At 36.0% G+C, this 16,798-nt stretch overlaps 1 protein-coding gene and 1 long non-coding RNA gene across 2 annotated transcripts; one reads left to right on the forward strand and one right to left on the reverse strand.

The window, feature by feature from the left end:
- Window positions 1-3,043: 3,043 nt before the first annotated feature.
- On the reverse strand, window positions 3,044-3,877 carry LOC115725722 (uncharacterized). Its single transcript, XR_004013444.2, has 2 exons — window positions 3,587-3,877; window positions 3,044-3,515 (listed from the first exon to the last, which is right to left on the reverse strand). It is a non-coding gene; the product is annotated as an uncharacterized LOC115725722 (long non-coding RNA).
- Window positions 3,878-5,329: 1,452 nt separating this feature from the next.
- LOC115695670 (receptor protein-tyrosine kinase CEPR1) lies at window positions 5,330-9,646 on the forward strand. Its single transcript, XM_030622730.2, has 2 exons — window positions 5,330-8,137; window positions 8,949-9,646. The coding sequence occupies exons 1-2, from the start codon at window positions 5,602-5,604 to the stop codon at window positions 9,329-9,331; spliced, it is 2,919 nt and encodes a 972-aa protein (XP_030478590.1). The 5' UTR covers window positions 5,330-5,601; the 3' UTR covers window positions 9,332-9,646.
- Window positions 9,647-16,798: the final 7,152 nt, after the last annotated feature.

Here is a 16,798-nt window from a genome sequence, read left to right on the forward strand (position 1 = left end):
AAACATTCTTTCTCGAACACAGAAAGCAAAAAATACAATGGAACTCGAAACTAACCTTTAATTTTGACAAGTTGTTCATGCGGTTGCTCTCGATTACTTCTGAGATTGAGGATGCTTTAGAAGAACGGTAGAAATCTGGGCAAAATGTGAAATCGGTTTTGAAGTCTCTGTAAGGGAGGGAAGAAGGAAGTTAAGAAACAAGAGGGAAAAATGGGGAATTTGATTCGTATCAAAGGGTTTAAATACCCATATCCCTCACTAATTGGGATCACGACACGTGGCAACCAGAATGCCTAAGGTCGTCCAATCCAACGGCCAACAATGGCCACGCCTACACGAAAACCGAGGAGTTTTTGTGACGTGGCACCATAAATGCAATAAAAGGTAATAATTACGACCGTCATTTTTTTGAAACCCTCGATGGGACAACCGAAAGGTCACCTCCTCGTGACAACCCTTCACCTGTCTCTCGAGCAATAGTTTCCCTCTGTGACCGCACCTGTCACATCGCGAAACTAGGGGCATGTGTTATAGTGAGATTTCTCTCACCTAGAAACTCGAGACCAGACTCCTATTTTAAGGACACGTGTATTTATATTTCCAATGAAAGCTGAAATGTTCGTGAGAGACTTCTCGAAGTTTAGACCTCGCCCAGGATAAAACCAGCGAGATATTGCGAGTACGACCTAAGTCGGATCCCATAACCGTAATTCGCATTATGCAGGGTAGATCCAACTCGCATGTGTCAGGACATATGCGAGTATCCCCTCTATATTTCTGCGAAAGCATGGAGACCAACTCTCTATGATACGATTTGGTCCCAATGACCCCATAGCCTTGACAAACCGATATAGACTCGCATGATTAGGTTCTACCAGCTTGACATGCGATGTCTACAAGAGGCGATTACCTAAGGGCGCAGACATTCCAAACGTAGTGATGACCATGCGAGCTCGACAAAGGAACATGAACGGTCAACTCGCTGATGTGGAAGACGCATGCGTTGATGGACTTGATAACTGTCGTTCATTTATTTTAACGTTCCATGGGTTTAATTATTGCAATTCAATATGTAAATAATGGATTAACAATGAATGTAATCCTTGTGTAACCGATTGGACACCTGCTTTGTATATAAAGAGGTGATCCACCATGAAATGGCACCTACGAATCCCTTGCTACAGTGGACTAAGCAGATCATAATCTGACTGAACCACTATAATTCTCTGTCTTATTGTTATTTTCCAGCTTTCGTTGATTGTTTTCCCATTCCCAGTCGAGTACTCGCCATTCTAGGTTGAATACTCGCACTTGTCTTTACACATAAAATTCTCCTTGATATTAATAAAATAATATAATTTGGTGTTATGAAATTCACTCAACAACACCAATTAATCAAATAAACAAATATACTGCTTAAATAAAGAAAATTACACAAATACCACTCACACACACCTTCAATTCATGCTTCCTAAGCAATCATCACTCAACCACGCAAGAACCGAAACGAAAAATTCAACCTGAAAGAGAACTACCATTAATTCCGGCAACTTCACTTGAGAAGACGACTAGAATCAATCAAACAGGAGCTGTTTCGAATTCATGAAAAAAAATGTAGAAAACTACTACGAAACTAAAATTTAACTAGAAATCTAGTTTAATTTGCATAAAACTAATGTTCTGACTTCAATTTTCAAATCCATGAATGCATATCTCAAAAAGTTGAACTAAAGTTCCCAAACAATCCAACTCAAGTATAATCCAAAAAAATTACATCAATACTATAGTAAAATATTTATCCTGATGTATTTTTGTTGTTTTCTAAATTTCTAATGGTGAATTTGTTCATATTAAATCATGAAGAAACATGTAGATAGAGTTACGTACGTGAAAATACTATTCTGATTTTTAATGTTTTATAACAGTTGCATATTGAATATTTGGCTAACAGTTATTTTGTCTGGTTGAAAACTTTGTCTAATACAACTTTCGGCTAACCACCCAGCAACTTTCGTTTGATTGAAACATTCGTCTGATGCAACTTTTACCCAACCACCCAGCAACCTTCGTCTTATTGAAACAACCATAGTCTAATTGTGTAAGTGATAGTGTAAGAGGTATTTTGGTAATTAAAATACATAAAAGGTATAAATATTGTCCACACCTTATGGAGGAATTTTTATAAATGAAATGTCAATTTGTATTTTCTATGTAATAATTTTAATATTTTATCTTATTTTTTATTAATTAATGATTTTTTATCTTTTAAAAATTTAAGTAATAGTTGTTCAACAACTAAAAAATTAATACAAACCAAATTTAAAATTTTTTAAATTAAAAAAATACTTTAGAACTAAATAAATACAAACACAAACAATCATATAGAATATTCATACAAGAAAGTAAAACATTTTTTTTTTGTAAGTAAAGCACTAATAATAAAATTTAAACTAAAATACAAATCTATAAGCAAATAATATTGAACTTAAAATAAAAACTCAAAACTCAAAATCAATTTGAGTAATTTGCGGCATAAATACCTAAGTTTTACTCCGAGTAGCAGATAAGTACTTAAGTGGTATTTTTGGCGGTAAAAATACCTTCCGTCACTATTGTGGAACTTCCGTAGGTACCTCTCTATTTTCTGTCTTGTAATGTGCCAGATGGCATGCAATATCATTAAAAATAAATGCCACATCATTCCCATCATTAACAATAAATCATTGTATATGTCAAATAGATGTATATGTGGCAATATTTAATTGGCCCATATTATTTAATTTCTAAAAAAATATTTTAAATAAAAATTCAATTAAAAATTATTTAAAATTAAAAGAAAAATACAAAATAATAATAATAAAATTTAAAATTTAAAATAAACATACTTTCTCTCTCTTCTATTTCGTCTTCTTCCTCATTCTTTTTTTTTTTTTTGATTGTTGAAACGAGAGACCTTATTTGCTTGAAAAATTTGGTCTGGAGGTAGATAATCTCCATCCCACAACTATGAAGTCTGTCTTCTTCCTCATTTTCAAGCTCTCAATTGGGCAGCCATAAACAGTTGCATTAAAATATTTATTCAAAATTTCAGTACACAAAATTTCAAATCCCAAACTAAACAGACCACATTAAAATATTTATTCAAATACTTATAACTATTATATTAGTATTTTTGGGCAGCCATAAACAGACCAAAACTAATACAATACACAAAATTTCAGATCCCAAACTAAAAATGATAGCTATTACTTAGATCCATATATTAAAAATTAAAATCAATACACGAAGAGAAGAATAAGAAACACCGGTGGATTGACACGAAGATACGAGATGAAGAAGCGGTGGTGCTAGACTAAGACGAAGATCTAGGCTTCAACAAAAAATTAGGGCTTTGATCTTCTTAGCCTGTCGATGCCGATTCCGTCGAAGTCGCCACCGTCGATGTCGAACTTCTCGTCTCCAGCCGTCGGCGAACACCCACACCAAATTTTGATGCCCACCCTCAACAGCAACAACTGTAGAAAGAGAAAAATGGTGAGGAAGGGAGAAGAAGACAATGATAAGGTCAGTACCTATGTTGACTCACCGACATAGAGAAATGGCCATTAATGGTCTTCATACCCACTGGGTACAGATCGTCTCTTCCATTTTAGGGTTGAGACTTTGAGATATTTTGAGAGAGAGAGAGAGAGAGAGAGAGAGAGAGAGAGAGAGAGAGAGGTAGCAGGAGACGAAAATGGTGAAAGAGAAAGAGAGTGGTTAATTAATTTTAGTTTTTTTTTTACATGAATTTTATTTTTTTTATTAGTGTTTTTTATTTTTGAAAATATTATATTAGTTTTTTTAAGGTATATGATGTGGCAATGTTTATTGTTAATGGTGGGAGTGATGTGGCATTTATTTTAATGACACGGCATGCCATTTGGCATATTATATGGCAGAAAACGGAGAGGTACCTACGGAAGTTCCACAATAGTGACGGAAGGTATTTTTATCGCCAAAAATACGACTTAAGTACTTATCTGCTACTCGGAGTAAAACTTAGGTATTTATGCCGCAAATTACTCAATCAATTTTAACAAAATGTTACCAAAAAATAAAATGGATGAGCACTACTGCGCGAAGAAGAAGAAATTTAATAGATTTGTTTTTGTTAAATTGAGTTTTCATTTGTTATTTTAAATTAATTTTTTTTTTCTAAAATAAATAATATAAATAATTTATTCATTTATTTAGTTATTTTTTATTAATTCTTTTTTACTTTTACACTTTAAAATATATATATTTTTATATTTTTACAGAATTCCTCATAGAAATTCCTACAGCAACTAACAAAGCAACCTAAATCACAATCAAAATCCACATAACAACCCACATTTAAACTACCGGAAAAATCACTAGAGCAATCTAAACTGTAAATTAAAAAAAAATAAAAAATAATATATAGAGTAATTTTTTATTATTTATTATTTTAAAAATATTTTTTGCTTTTTTTTTTTTAAATTTAAAAACAATTAATTAATGTTTTAAAAAAAATTAATTAATAAAATACTATCAACACGTTTACTATACAGTATTGAGAATCAGAATAAATTGATGGAGAAATGTAACGGAATAAATAAAAAAATAATCGGAATTAATATTTGTAATATGTTATTTACTAAATTTTTTTGGAAATAGAATAGTTGTAATTTATCTTGTTCACTTTATTAGGAAACGTAATCGGAATGCTTAAATTGACTAAATTGCCCTTTTGATTTAAATTATATTATATGATAGTTATTTTGTAAGATATATTTTAAAGGACAAAATTGTCATTATGTATTTAATATTAAAAAATAAAATAAAAATAATTAAAATCCATTACCTTCATTAGTCATATTCCACAAATCTCTTCACAAAAAAATGTTGCAAGTTCAAATCTCCTCCCCAAAAGTCAAATAAAAAGACACCATAAAATTTTTTTTAACTGCCACATCAAGTTTATTTTGGAGAGAAGTGGCAGAAGTCTACGAGTGTTATATACTTCATGGCTATTTTTGCCAAACAAAATAAACGGGGAGAAGAGTTTACAAGTGTTGAAGAGTAAAAAAGTTTTCTGTCCATATTTTATATTTTAAGATGGTAATATGGATTTTGCTAGAGAAAAAAAGATATATACGATGTACACATTTGGAACAAGTACGTAGTTTGTAGCATAACTTTGTTGAGTGGTTTGTAGGGTCCTCTAAGAAACGAATAAGATTCATGGGCATAAAACATCTCTTTTGGACATGGTGGAAGCTCCATAAAACAAAAGCACCAATCTTTCATTCTAAAGGGAATAGTTCTTCCATGAAAAAGACAGGGTATCATTACACATACACATATTATATATAAATATTATATAATCATTAGTAGAGGAAAAAAGAAATATTGACACATAAAGCAAATTGATAGTGGCAATAATTAAGTACGTTTATATAGTGTAGTGCTTGATAATAAGTGTAGTCATGACAATACTCATTCTTCTCTTCTTCCAATGTATTTCTTCTTCTTCTTCTTCTTCCTCTCCTGCACAACAAAAGCTTAAATATTAAAACTCTCTATTCATCAAATAAAATGGCTCCCAACTCTATAACATGCTTCTTATCTCTCTTACTCTTCTTATCAAAGTTTTATTCATATGAATCGACCATCACCAAAGCCAACCAAACAGAATTTTTCGTCCTCATGAAGAAATCACTCTCCGGTGCCACCTTAGATAATTGGTACGTTGGATTCGGGGCTAAACAACCAATATGCAACTTCTCTGGCATAAAATGCGACACAAGGAGCCATGTCATCGAAATCGACGTGTACGATTGGTCAATCTCAGGGACCTTCCCAGCAAACATTTGTTATTATTTGCCAAAATTAAGGGTCCTTCGACTTGGACGGAACCGAATCTCAGGTGAGTTTCCGGCTACCATCACCAACTGTACTCAGCTGGAAGAGCTAGACATGAGTTACCTTTACCTCACTGGAAATCTGCCAAGCTTTTCCAATATGAAAGCTCTAAGGATTCTCAATCTGTCTTACAACCTTTTCCAAGGACGGTTCCCCATTTCGGTCTTCAACCTCACCAACTTGGAAGTCCTCAACTTCAACGAGAATGGGAACTTCAATTTATGGCAATTACCAGAGAGTATCGCCAACTTAAAGAAGCTGAAGTCAATGGTGTTGACCACTTGCATGGTGTATGGAAAAATCCCACGCTCCATAGGGAACATGACGTCACTAGTTGACTTAGAGCTTAGTGGGAACTTCATATCGGGTAAAATCCCCATCGAGATAGGGTTGTTGAAGAACATCAAATTGTTGGAGCTTTACTACAACCAGTTGGAGGGACCAATACCCGAGGAACTCGGGAACCTGACGGAGCTTAGTGACTTGGACATGTCGGTCAACCATTTGACTGGTCAAATTCCAGTCTCAGTGTGTCGTTTGACCAATCTTCGTGTGTTGCAGCTCTATAACAATAGCCTCACAGGAGAAATCCCAAGTGTGATCGCTGAATCAACCACATTGAAGATCTTGTCGCTTTACGACAATTACTTGATTGGTCAAGTACCTTGGAATTTGGGTCAGTTGTCGCCTATGGAAGTCCTTGACTTGTCTGAAAACAACTTGACAGGACCACTCCCTGCTTACGTTTGTCGAGCTGGTAAGTTACAATATTTTTTGGTACTTGATAACAAGTTCTCAGGGGAGTTACCTCAGAGCTATGGATATTGTTATTCATTACTGAGGTTTAGAGTGAGTGCTAATAACTTAGTGGGATCAATCCCCGAGGGACTGTTGGCTCTCCCTCATGTTTCGATTATTGATCTTGGTTACAATAATTTTAGTGGCCCAATAACAGATTCCATTGGAAGAGCTCGAAACTTGTCTGAGTTGTTCATACAGAATAACAAAATTTCAGGGGTGCTTCCTGTTGAGATATCTAAAGCTACAAATTTGGTTAAAATTGATCTAAGTAACAATCTACTTTCTGGTCCAATCCCATCCCAAATTAGAGATTTGAAAAAATTGAATTTGCTTCTTTTACAAGGCAACAAGTTGAATTCTTCAATCCCAGCTGATCCACTCTCTTCACTTAAATCTCTCAATGTTCTTGACCTTTCCAACAATCTTTTGACTGGGAATATCCCAGAAAGTCTATGTGAGCTTTTACCAAACTCAATCAATTTCTCCAACAATAACCTCTCAGGTCCAATCCCACCCTCATTAATCAAAGGAGGATTAGTAGAAAGCTTTTCAGGTAACCCAGGTCTATGCGTTGACTCATCAGTGCCGGCCAAAACCTATAATTCCCATAAGAACATAACTTTCCTTCTCTGCCCATCACGATCATACAATCAAAAGAAGCTAAATTCCATACGGGCAATATCAATATCAGTCGCAATCCTTATAATCGGTGTTGTTTTGTTTATTAAGCGTCGTTTTGGCAAAGAACAAGCCTCAGTGGAAAACGACGAGACCTTATCTTCTTACTTCTCCTACGAAGTCAAGAGCTTTCATCGTGTAACTTTTAACCAACGTGAAATCATGGAAGCCATGGTTGATAAGAATATTGTGGGTCGTGGTGGGTCTGGCACAGTGTACAAGATCGAGCTGAGCAACAATGAAGTGGTGGCAGTCAAACGACTATGGAGTAAAACAGAGCAAAAGTGGAGTTCAGAAGATGATGATGAGCAATTGATATTGAACAAGGAGCTCAAAACAGAGGTCGAGACTTTAGGGAGCATAAGGCATAAGAATATAGTTAAGTTGTATTGTTATTTCTCGAGCTTGGATTGTAATCTTTTGGTTTATGAGTACATGCCTAATGGAAATCTTTGGGATGCACTTCATAAAAGGTGGAATAATAATTTCCATTTGGATTGGCCAACTAGGCACCAAATTGCTCTAGGGGTAGCCCAAGGATTGGCTTATCTCCACCATGATCTTACTCGTCCCATTATTCATAGAGATATTAAATCAACTAATATTCTTCTTGATGTGAATTATCATCCAAAGGTTGCTGATTTTGGTATAGCTAAGGTTTTGCAAGCTAGAGGAGGCAAAGATTCCACCACTACTGTTATTGCCGGCACCTATGGTTATTTGGCTCCAGGTAATTATTTTCTTACATACCTTCAATCTTTTATATTTATGCTTTGATAGTTACAAAAAAAATAACTTTAATAAAACATTTTGATGATTATCTAATTTTATGATATTATTATAGAGTGATTATACATGCATGTATATATTATACAAACATACAACTTTTAATATATAGACAGGTCTATTATTAGTTGAAGTTTTTTGTGTATCAAGTATTACATATATATATTATTAGGATAATTATAAAAAGTATCATTTTTTTTTTTTGTAAAAAAATTATATTTTTAAGTTTAATTTTTTTTAATATATTTTTCCAATTTTTTATAAAAACAATACGAAAACAACAAAAAAAATTACATAAAAATAACATGAAAATAATATCTAAATAACATCAAAACAACAATTAAAAATAACATCTAGATAACAAAATATTAACAATAAATTAACAAGAGTAAAACATAAAAAGACTGTATTTTCTGTAAGTAAAATAAAAAAAAATATAAAATATTTAAAATTACGTGAAACTGTATTTTTATAATTTTTTTTATTATTTTATGTATTTGTAAAATAATTCTTATACTATTTGCGTGCAGATTTTCTCATATTAAAACATGCAAAATCATTTTACAATAGTGAAAAAACATAAAAGCATGTCAATATAAAATTAGTGCTATTTTCCAAGAGTCATTTCACAAGTTTTGTTTTGTTATGTCTCGTTGTTTAAATTTAAGTCGTGATATTTTATAATGATTAATTCGTCCCAAAAAAGAAAAAGAAAAAGGAAAGAAGTGGTGATGACGACTGATTTTTTAACACAGAATATGCATATTCATCGAAAGCGACTACAAAGTGTGACGTGTACAGTTTTGGAGTGGTCCTAATGGAGCTGATAACAGGAAAAAAGCCAGTGGAAGCTGAGTTTGGAGAGAACAAGAACATAATATATTGGGTTTCGAACAAGGTGGATACCCGAGAAGGAGCCATGGAAGTACTTGACCAAACTCTATCCCATTCCTATAAGAATGAGATGATCCAAGTCCTTCGGGTTGCGGTTCGGTGCACCTATAAGAACCCGGCTCTCCGACCAACTATGAAAGAGGTTGTTCAGTTGCTGTTGGAGGCTGATCCATGCAAATTTCATTCCTCCAACAAGTATAAAACTATTTCTACTACTACTACTACTATTACTACAGAGTACTAATAATTAAATACTGTTAAGATAAGAAATGACCAGTTTGATTAATTATGGTTTATTCTCAAGCGTGACACTTGTATAGTTGGGTGAACTTGATTCATCACTCAAGGTTAGGTTATGTACTACAAATATATGAATATATAGTGTAGATGTTTATATACTTAATAATTGTTATAGGGTCCATTAATGGGTCTCCTTTGAATCTAAATGAAAGCCACCTCATTGTTATAGGGAGTAGATTTAGTTCCGTATATAAAATGTTTCTGTGGTTATCCCATATAGTCACTTTAATTATTGGATCAAGAGATTTAATGGTTGAAAGCTACAAATATATATACTTGTAAGAAAAGTAAGAGGGCCATGACACATTGTTCTGGTTTCTCTTCTGTTCATTATTGCTTAATTATCATAATGATAATTTAAAAGGAAATTGGTTTCTCTATAGCCTTTAGCTTTTGTGCATTTCTTTTCCCCAATTGGTTTCTTGTTATTAAATTCATACCAGAAAAAAGGAAGAGATAATAATAATAAAAATAAGCACATTAATCGGTTTAAAGGTTGTGATATGCATGGCAAGGGGCTCCCTGTCTTTGTTTTTTGCATTGAAGTGGGTTTCTGATTCTTAATTTATAAAGTTGAGAGGACATGATTCGTAATCGTATGTGGAAGGACCACTTGAGAGTGAATAACCTATAGCTATCCATTTGGGAAAAATAACATCAAATTAAAACAGCTTTCGATTGATGAGCATCTTGTCATTTTTTAGAGTTTTGGAACCCATAACAATATGAAGTGAATTTTGTTTTTCTTTTATACAATACGGCTCTTTTCCACGTGAAATCGTTCATGTTTCACCACACTAAGTGAGCCATAAAAACCTCCACTTGCAATTCGAAAAGTTTCTTTGTTAGTTTATCAAAGGTATTCTTTTTTTGAAACATTATTAAAGGTATTCTGAATAAGAGATATACACATATAATAGATTCCTTCTTTTTATAAATTGCCAGAATATAATTTATGGGTACTTGTTCTACTAGCTGTTAGCTAGTAGCTCTATTATAGATAAGTGATATATTAAAAGGTAGAAGTGGCGCATTACAAGCAAAAAAAAGTTACAAACACCCTTAAATTAGTGCCAACAAATTCAATATTTAGTACTAATAGATATGTAGGTACAACAAATATCGTGCCCAAAAGTTGCACCATAAATAATACCACAAATAGTATCGTCGACACATGTGGTGCCTAGTTAGAATCATAAATTCTATCAATTATATGTTTGGACACGAGAAAGTCGTGCCCAATGGGTTATTAATTTTTTTTTTAAGAAATTAATGTTGTATTTTAAGATAAATTTATATTTATATTTAAAAAATATAATTATCCAAAACTAATAAAAAGTAATTTATAAATGTGTGTTCTACCATATAAATTAGCAATCAAAACTACAATAAAAGTATTCAAATAACTAAATACAACAACTAAAATAAGTGTTCAAATAGACAATACTTATATCATCACACTCATACAATTACAAATAGCAGCACTATAATCCCAATTGTGTGGACTCCTCCTCGTCCTCATCATCATCACCATTCTCTCCATACTGTTGTTGTTAAATTTGCGGCATTTGTGGATAGTATGACTGTTGTGATACTTCTGGCATTTGCGGGTAGTACGATTGTTGTATGTGTGACATCTGTTGCATTGTTGTCATCAGTGACAACTGCTACATCTGAGACGCTCGCGGCATATGCTGCATCAATCGCATCGAAGGCATCTGCTGCATATGCGGTGTCTGCTGTAAATGTGACATATGATGCATATGCACCATCTACTGCATTGAATGCATGCATTTGGTGCATCTATGGTGTGTGTTGCATGGAAGGTTGATATTGCATCTGTGGTGTGTGCTGCATGGAAGATTGCTTCTACATCTGATGCATCTGCTGTGTCTGCTGCATCTATGGTGTCTGCTACATATTCATTACCTGCATTTGCAACATCGGCGATGACAACTAAGGAAAAAGGGACATTTGCTGAGGTGATGACGAAAGAAACATAAATGGAAGAGGACTCTGTTGCCCTTGGTGATATTGGGAAGTCCTAAGTTGTGAAGATGAAGAATACCCACCTCCAGACATTTGAGATTAAAACTTCATGGTGGAGGCATTGACATTTCTAACAGCTCCTCATGAGTAGGTAGACGAACATCAAGTCCCAATCTTCGAGACATTCACAACATTGTTCTTGTCAACTTTTCAAATTAATGCTCCACTCTTGGACCATAGGTATATCTTGAGTAGAAGTAGGTTGAGTGCGCCGCGACAAAAATTTCCCCACTCCTCAATTTTGACCACGTCTTTCACCAAGTACTTCACTGGGTACACTTATTTCAAGCTAATCAACTGGTCTAGCGTCAGGATTAATGGCACATTTTTCATAAGTTGAAACCAGTTCATCCTATTTCAAGAATATAAGTTAGAAAGCATTATAAACATAAATAAAAGAGTATTTTATTTAAAACTAATTAATAAGTACTTACATATCTTTATGCAGCCAATTTATTGATAAATGTATTTATTCTTTTTGAGGTATGAACTTTCTTCCAAGTCTCAATGTAACCCTTATTCTTCTAAGAGAGATTAAAGGAAGAAGTTAAAAATGTGCAATTTGAATATAACTTAATTAAATTTATATTCTAACTTACTTTTTCAAAATGTCTCTCAACCATAGATTTCGATCCCTATGTTGTAGGGTACTGCATCTTTTTTCTATTTTTTGTTTTTATTTTAGAACGAGCAACAAACTCTAGATTAGTGAAAAACTTACAAAGAGGAGGCCATTTCTCTGGAGTAAGATCACTAGGCGGGTGGGCAACAACATTATCAAAATCTATAGGACTTTTGTAGTATTCTTTAAAATGTACATGCCTTAACAGTTTTTGTTTCTTATATATATCTGTCATTTCAGCTCATGAAATATTTATAATTATCTCATAATGTTCATTATTGTCGATATCATAATTGTTAACCCAATTTTTGCAAAAAATAAAATAAAATGGCTACTCTTACACAAGGGCCCACAAGCCAAGAGTACCTTGAACACACTAATTAAAGTCAACTCTGTGACTTTGACCAAGACTCACGAAGGCCAAATAATTTAAGACATCCTACTTGAGGGCCCCATGACACCTTTAGAAGACTCGAAAACATTGACCAACCATTTGGTGCTAGGACTCACACACCCAAGTGTGCCTAAACTAGGGTTTATGGGCCCGCGCGAGCATTTTCACCCTAAAGACCTCAATCCGACAAGGAGACCAACAAGGACTTGACTCATATAGGCATAAAAAGACTTAGACTTGAACATAAAATCAAAATTACACAAGAACCCCATGCAATATGGCCTATGTGACCACTACCACTTGAAGATGGCAGTGTTCTTCTTCTTTTTGGAGAGCACATCCACATGAAGATGGAAGTGCTCTCCTTCTTTTTGGAGAGCACTGCCACATGAAGATGGCATTATTATCCTTCTTTTTGGAGAGCACATCCACATGAAGATGGCAGTGTTCTCTTTCTTTTTGGAGAGCACTGCCACATGAAGATGGTGTTGGGATTATTTTACTAAGATCTAGATTTACTAACAAGTATGTTGAATTAACATCCTAAATATGAATATCTATAATACGATGAAATCAAACACATAAGAGTTTAGAAAACCTTACATTGATTGCAACGGAATAATATGACTCCTTCCGCTCAGATCTCTAACCCTTGTTCCTTTCTGTCGCATAGTATTATTAAGATCTGAGCTTGGATCTGTTTCTCTCCTTTGGGTTGGTTACCACCGTCTTTTGCACTATGATTGAGTACTTGACTTGCTATGTGTGGGCATGGCACTCTATCACTAAGGGAAAATTGGTTGAAGAACAATGAAGGAGGGTTCGAAATCAATATCGAAGGTGTCTTTCATCTACTAGTGGATCTCCATTCTGGGCACCTTGTGCCTAAGTTTGGTCATCTTATACATAATGATGCAGGTGGGGATTGTTATGCCTTATCAGGTACTCAATCTCCCTCTTCAAATTTTGACACTCATTGGTGTCGTCGCCGAAGTCATTGTGATATCTGCAGAATTTTGACATGTCCCTCTTACCCATATCCCTTTTGATAGGAAAGGGCTTCCGGTATGGGACTGTTCTCTGAGTGGCCATGAAGATGGCCTCGGGCTTCTCTATTAGGAGGGTGAAGCAGGTGTACTTCTCCTTATTCTTCTGTGGCGTGGGAGAAGTGTTAAACTTCTCCTTTTTTCCATTGTTCCTCCCAGAGCTGTTGGTGCCGCACTTGCTTCTAGTGCTTTTACCACTAGAAGTCTAGGTAGAATTGTTGGTGTCTGCCTATGCACCTGGTGGGTCTTGAGGCTGCTGGGTGCCTCGTGACTGCCTATTGTTGACATGTCTTGCTTGGGCCTATCGTATGGCTTCTTCAAGTTTGATAAAGTCATCAGCTCTATCAAGGAACTCCTCATGTTGTTAGTGGAGATTCTCCAGATATCTTTTTAGAAGTCACTCAATGGGAGTATGCCCCCAGTATGGCTGTATATTGGCCTTCTTCTGTAAGGCCTTTGACTTTGGTAGCCTCGGCCATAAACCTCTGGATGTAATCCTTCAGAGGTTCCTACTGTTGCTGTTTGACTTTGACAAGGTCTTCCAGCTATGATGGTACAAGTCTCAAGGACGAGAATTGTGTGTAGGATTCTCATATCCCAGGAGTTGAATCTCCCTGGGATGAGTTTGAAGTACCATTGTTGAGCTTTCTCCGATAATGTGGTTGGGAATATACGATAGCGCACATCACCAGTAACATTCTAGAGATCGAATTGCATCTTGAAGTATTTGATGTGGCCAGTGGGTCTTCTCGTCCGGTATACACCTTCCATACCGGCATTTTGAACTTTGGCAAGGGTAAGGAATTTATGTATGCCGAGAATAGTGATCCCCTTGACTGATAAAGTTTACGGTCTGAAGGCTTCAGGCCAATTATTCCTTAGATCATGTTCCTGAGTTGGTCTAACTGTGTTTGCACAGAAGGATCTGTTGCTGTGGGGACTTGACTGACTGACCCTCCTTGGGGAGGCTCCAAATTCTAGAGAGATAAGGACTTGCGGACCATACCCTGAGAGAGTGTATTGTGAAGGTCAGCTAGACCCGTGTTGAATTGCAGACCCTGGCCGGCCATTCCCAAGCATGGGAGTTAGCCTTGGCCGGCCAGGCCTACACCTGAATGTTTTGCTTAGCCAGCTAGACCTGCATTGGGTAGGGTCTAGCCACCCAGTACTCCTCCATGGCCAGCCAGATCTACAAAGGGTAGGTTCTGGCCGCCCATGATGCTTCTATGGTCGGCCAGACCCAGAAAAGGTAGGGTTTGGCCGCCCGTGACTCCACAGTCAACTGATGTTAATTGTGTGTTAATGGTGGGTAGATCGTACCAATTGCTGGAGTTTGGTGGATCTAGATTTCTGAAGTGATTGGTTTCACTTTTTGAACCCCGATTTTGGGTGTATATACCCACTCCCGGTCCCTACCGGTTGAAGATCGACCTCTGGGCACTTCGCTCCCCTGGGGAAGGAAGTGTTGTACTCTGGCCGACCATGGGTACTCCTACTGCTGGCCGGCCGGCCAGTGGATACACAATGGGGGGTGATACTGAGCTAGAGATCCCTAGCCAGCCCACCGTGCCACTGGTTGTCGTGATCTAGCTGTTCTCACCATTTGACCTTTAAGGAAAGGTTTGTCCTCCCTCTAGAAGTGGAAGATCTATCCTAGTTCTTGAGGAACTTGGTGGAAGTCTTCCTTGAAGTGGATCTTTGAGGAGATCTTGGCTTCTTCTATCGATTCTCTGGTTGAACCGTCTTATTAGATCCCTGGCCTCTCAATTACGATGATCTAACTTTACTTGGTGAGATCGAAGGATGTACTCCCGGTCATCCATCCATCTTAGGAATTCGCATCTCTGCTGAGCAAAAACATCACAATCAGTAGTGCATGGTTCTTCAGTAGGTCTGCACGGCCTATAGCTTCCCTAAGTCTAGACAACTTAAGGTCTTCTCCTAAGTCTAGGCGAGGCTCGCCAATCACAGGCTCACCAACTCCTAAGCTTGTCTCTCCAACGTAGAATCGGAGTCGAGATCCAGTTGTTGTTCCAATGGGCTATCGCCCCTGGGTCCTTCCTTCAATAAGAGGCGCCAATCATGGGTCTACTCTTGGTGGGATGGGCCTGCCACTTGGATCCATTAGGGTGCTCGTATCAGTTTAGCCAGCTGTTGTGGCCAGGCTTATGGCTCCTGTTATGGTGATAGGATTCACCACATCTGTAGTGTTCATGGGGATTTTGTTAGCCCAAGATATGTTTCCAAGAGGGGGGTGAATTGGAAATTTATACTAATTTCGGTAAATCAAAACTTTTAACACAAAATTAAGCAATTAGCCACTTAATCAAATAAAAGCAAGTAATATGGCAAGCAATATATTATGACAAATAATCAAACTTGTAAAATAAAGAGTTTAAGGATTAGAAAATGCAAACTCTTGATTTTTACAAGGTTCGGTAGAACTATGCCACCTACGTCCTTGGTCTTCAAAGCTATGGACCTAGCTTTGAGTTCCAATATCGAGCCAAGTTAACGAGCTTGACTAACCCTTACAACCGGGGAATTTTTCACCAAGGTTTTTCCCAAACCTCTCACAATAGTTTTCTTCCAAGGACTATCAACCTCGCCGGATTGTTGAAGTGTCAATCTCACTTTTCTCGGGTTATTTACAAAATCGGTGTCAACCTCACCTACAACCGAGTTGTTTTTCTACCGGTGCCAACCTCACCTCTCAATACAATGAATATGTAATTTTGAAATACAAAGCAAACTCTCTCTAATAAGATGGAAAACAAAGTAAAATCCTAGAGAGAATTGCAAGCACACTAGAGAAGATAAGAACAAGTTTGGCTCAAGTGTGTGTGGTTGGTGTGTTTATGAAAAGATGATAACTCTTTAGTTTAGAACACTTAGAATGATGTTATATGATGAATAGAAGCTCAACCAACCTACATTTTTGAGTGAAAAACGAGTTTATATAGTGTAGGAATGAAAACTAGCCGTTTATAGCCGTTAGCACATTTTCTGAGGCCACTTCAGCCGTGATCCGGAATTCCAGATTGGTTACAACCGGAATTCGGTTATAGCCGAATTCGGATGGGAACCGGAATTCCAGATGCAAAAGGTTCATTTTTTCGAACTAAAACGTGCATAACTTTTTACTCGTTTATCCGATTTCAAAAATTCCAGTTGCGTTCTCTTAGTTAAATGATATGTGATCTTAAAAATCAATTTAGAAAATTTAGATATCATTTTTTGTGAAATAACTTGTCGCACAAGTTAGTGAGCCAAACTTTTGAACTTATAAATCCTAGTGTA

This window comes from Cannabis sativa, chromosome 6, assembly GCF_029168945.1.
Source record: "Cannabis sativa cultivar Pink pepper isolate KNU-18-1 chromosome 6, ASM2916894v1, whole genome shotgun sequence".
Taxonomy (NCBI): Eukaryota; Viridiplantae; Streptophyta; class Magnoliopsida; order Rosales; family Cannabaceae; genus Cannabis; species Cannabis sativa.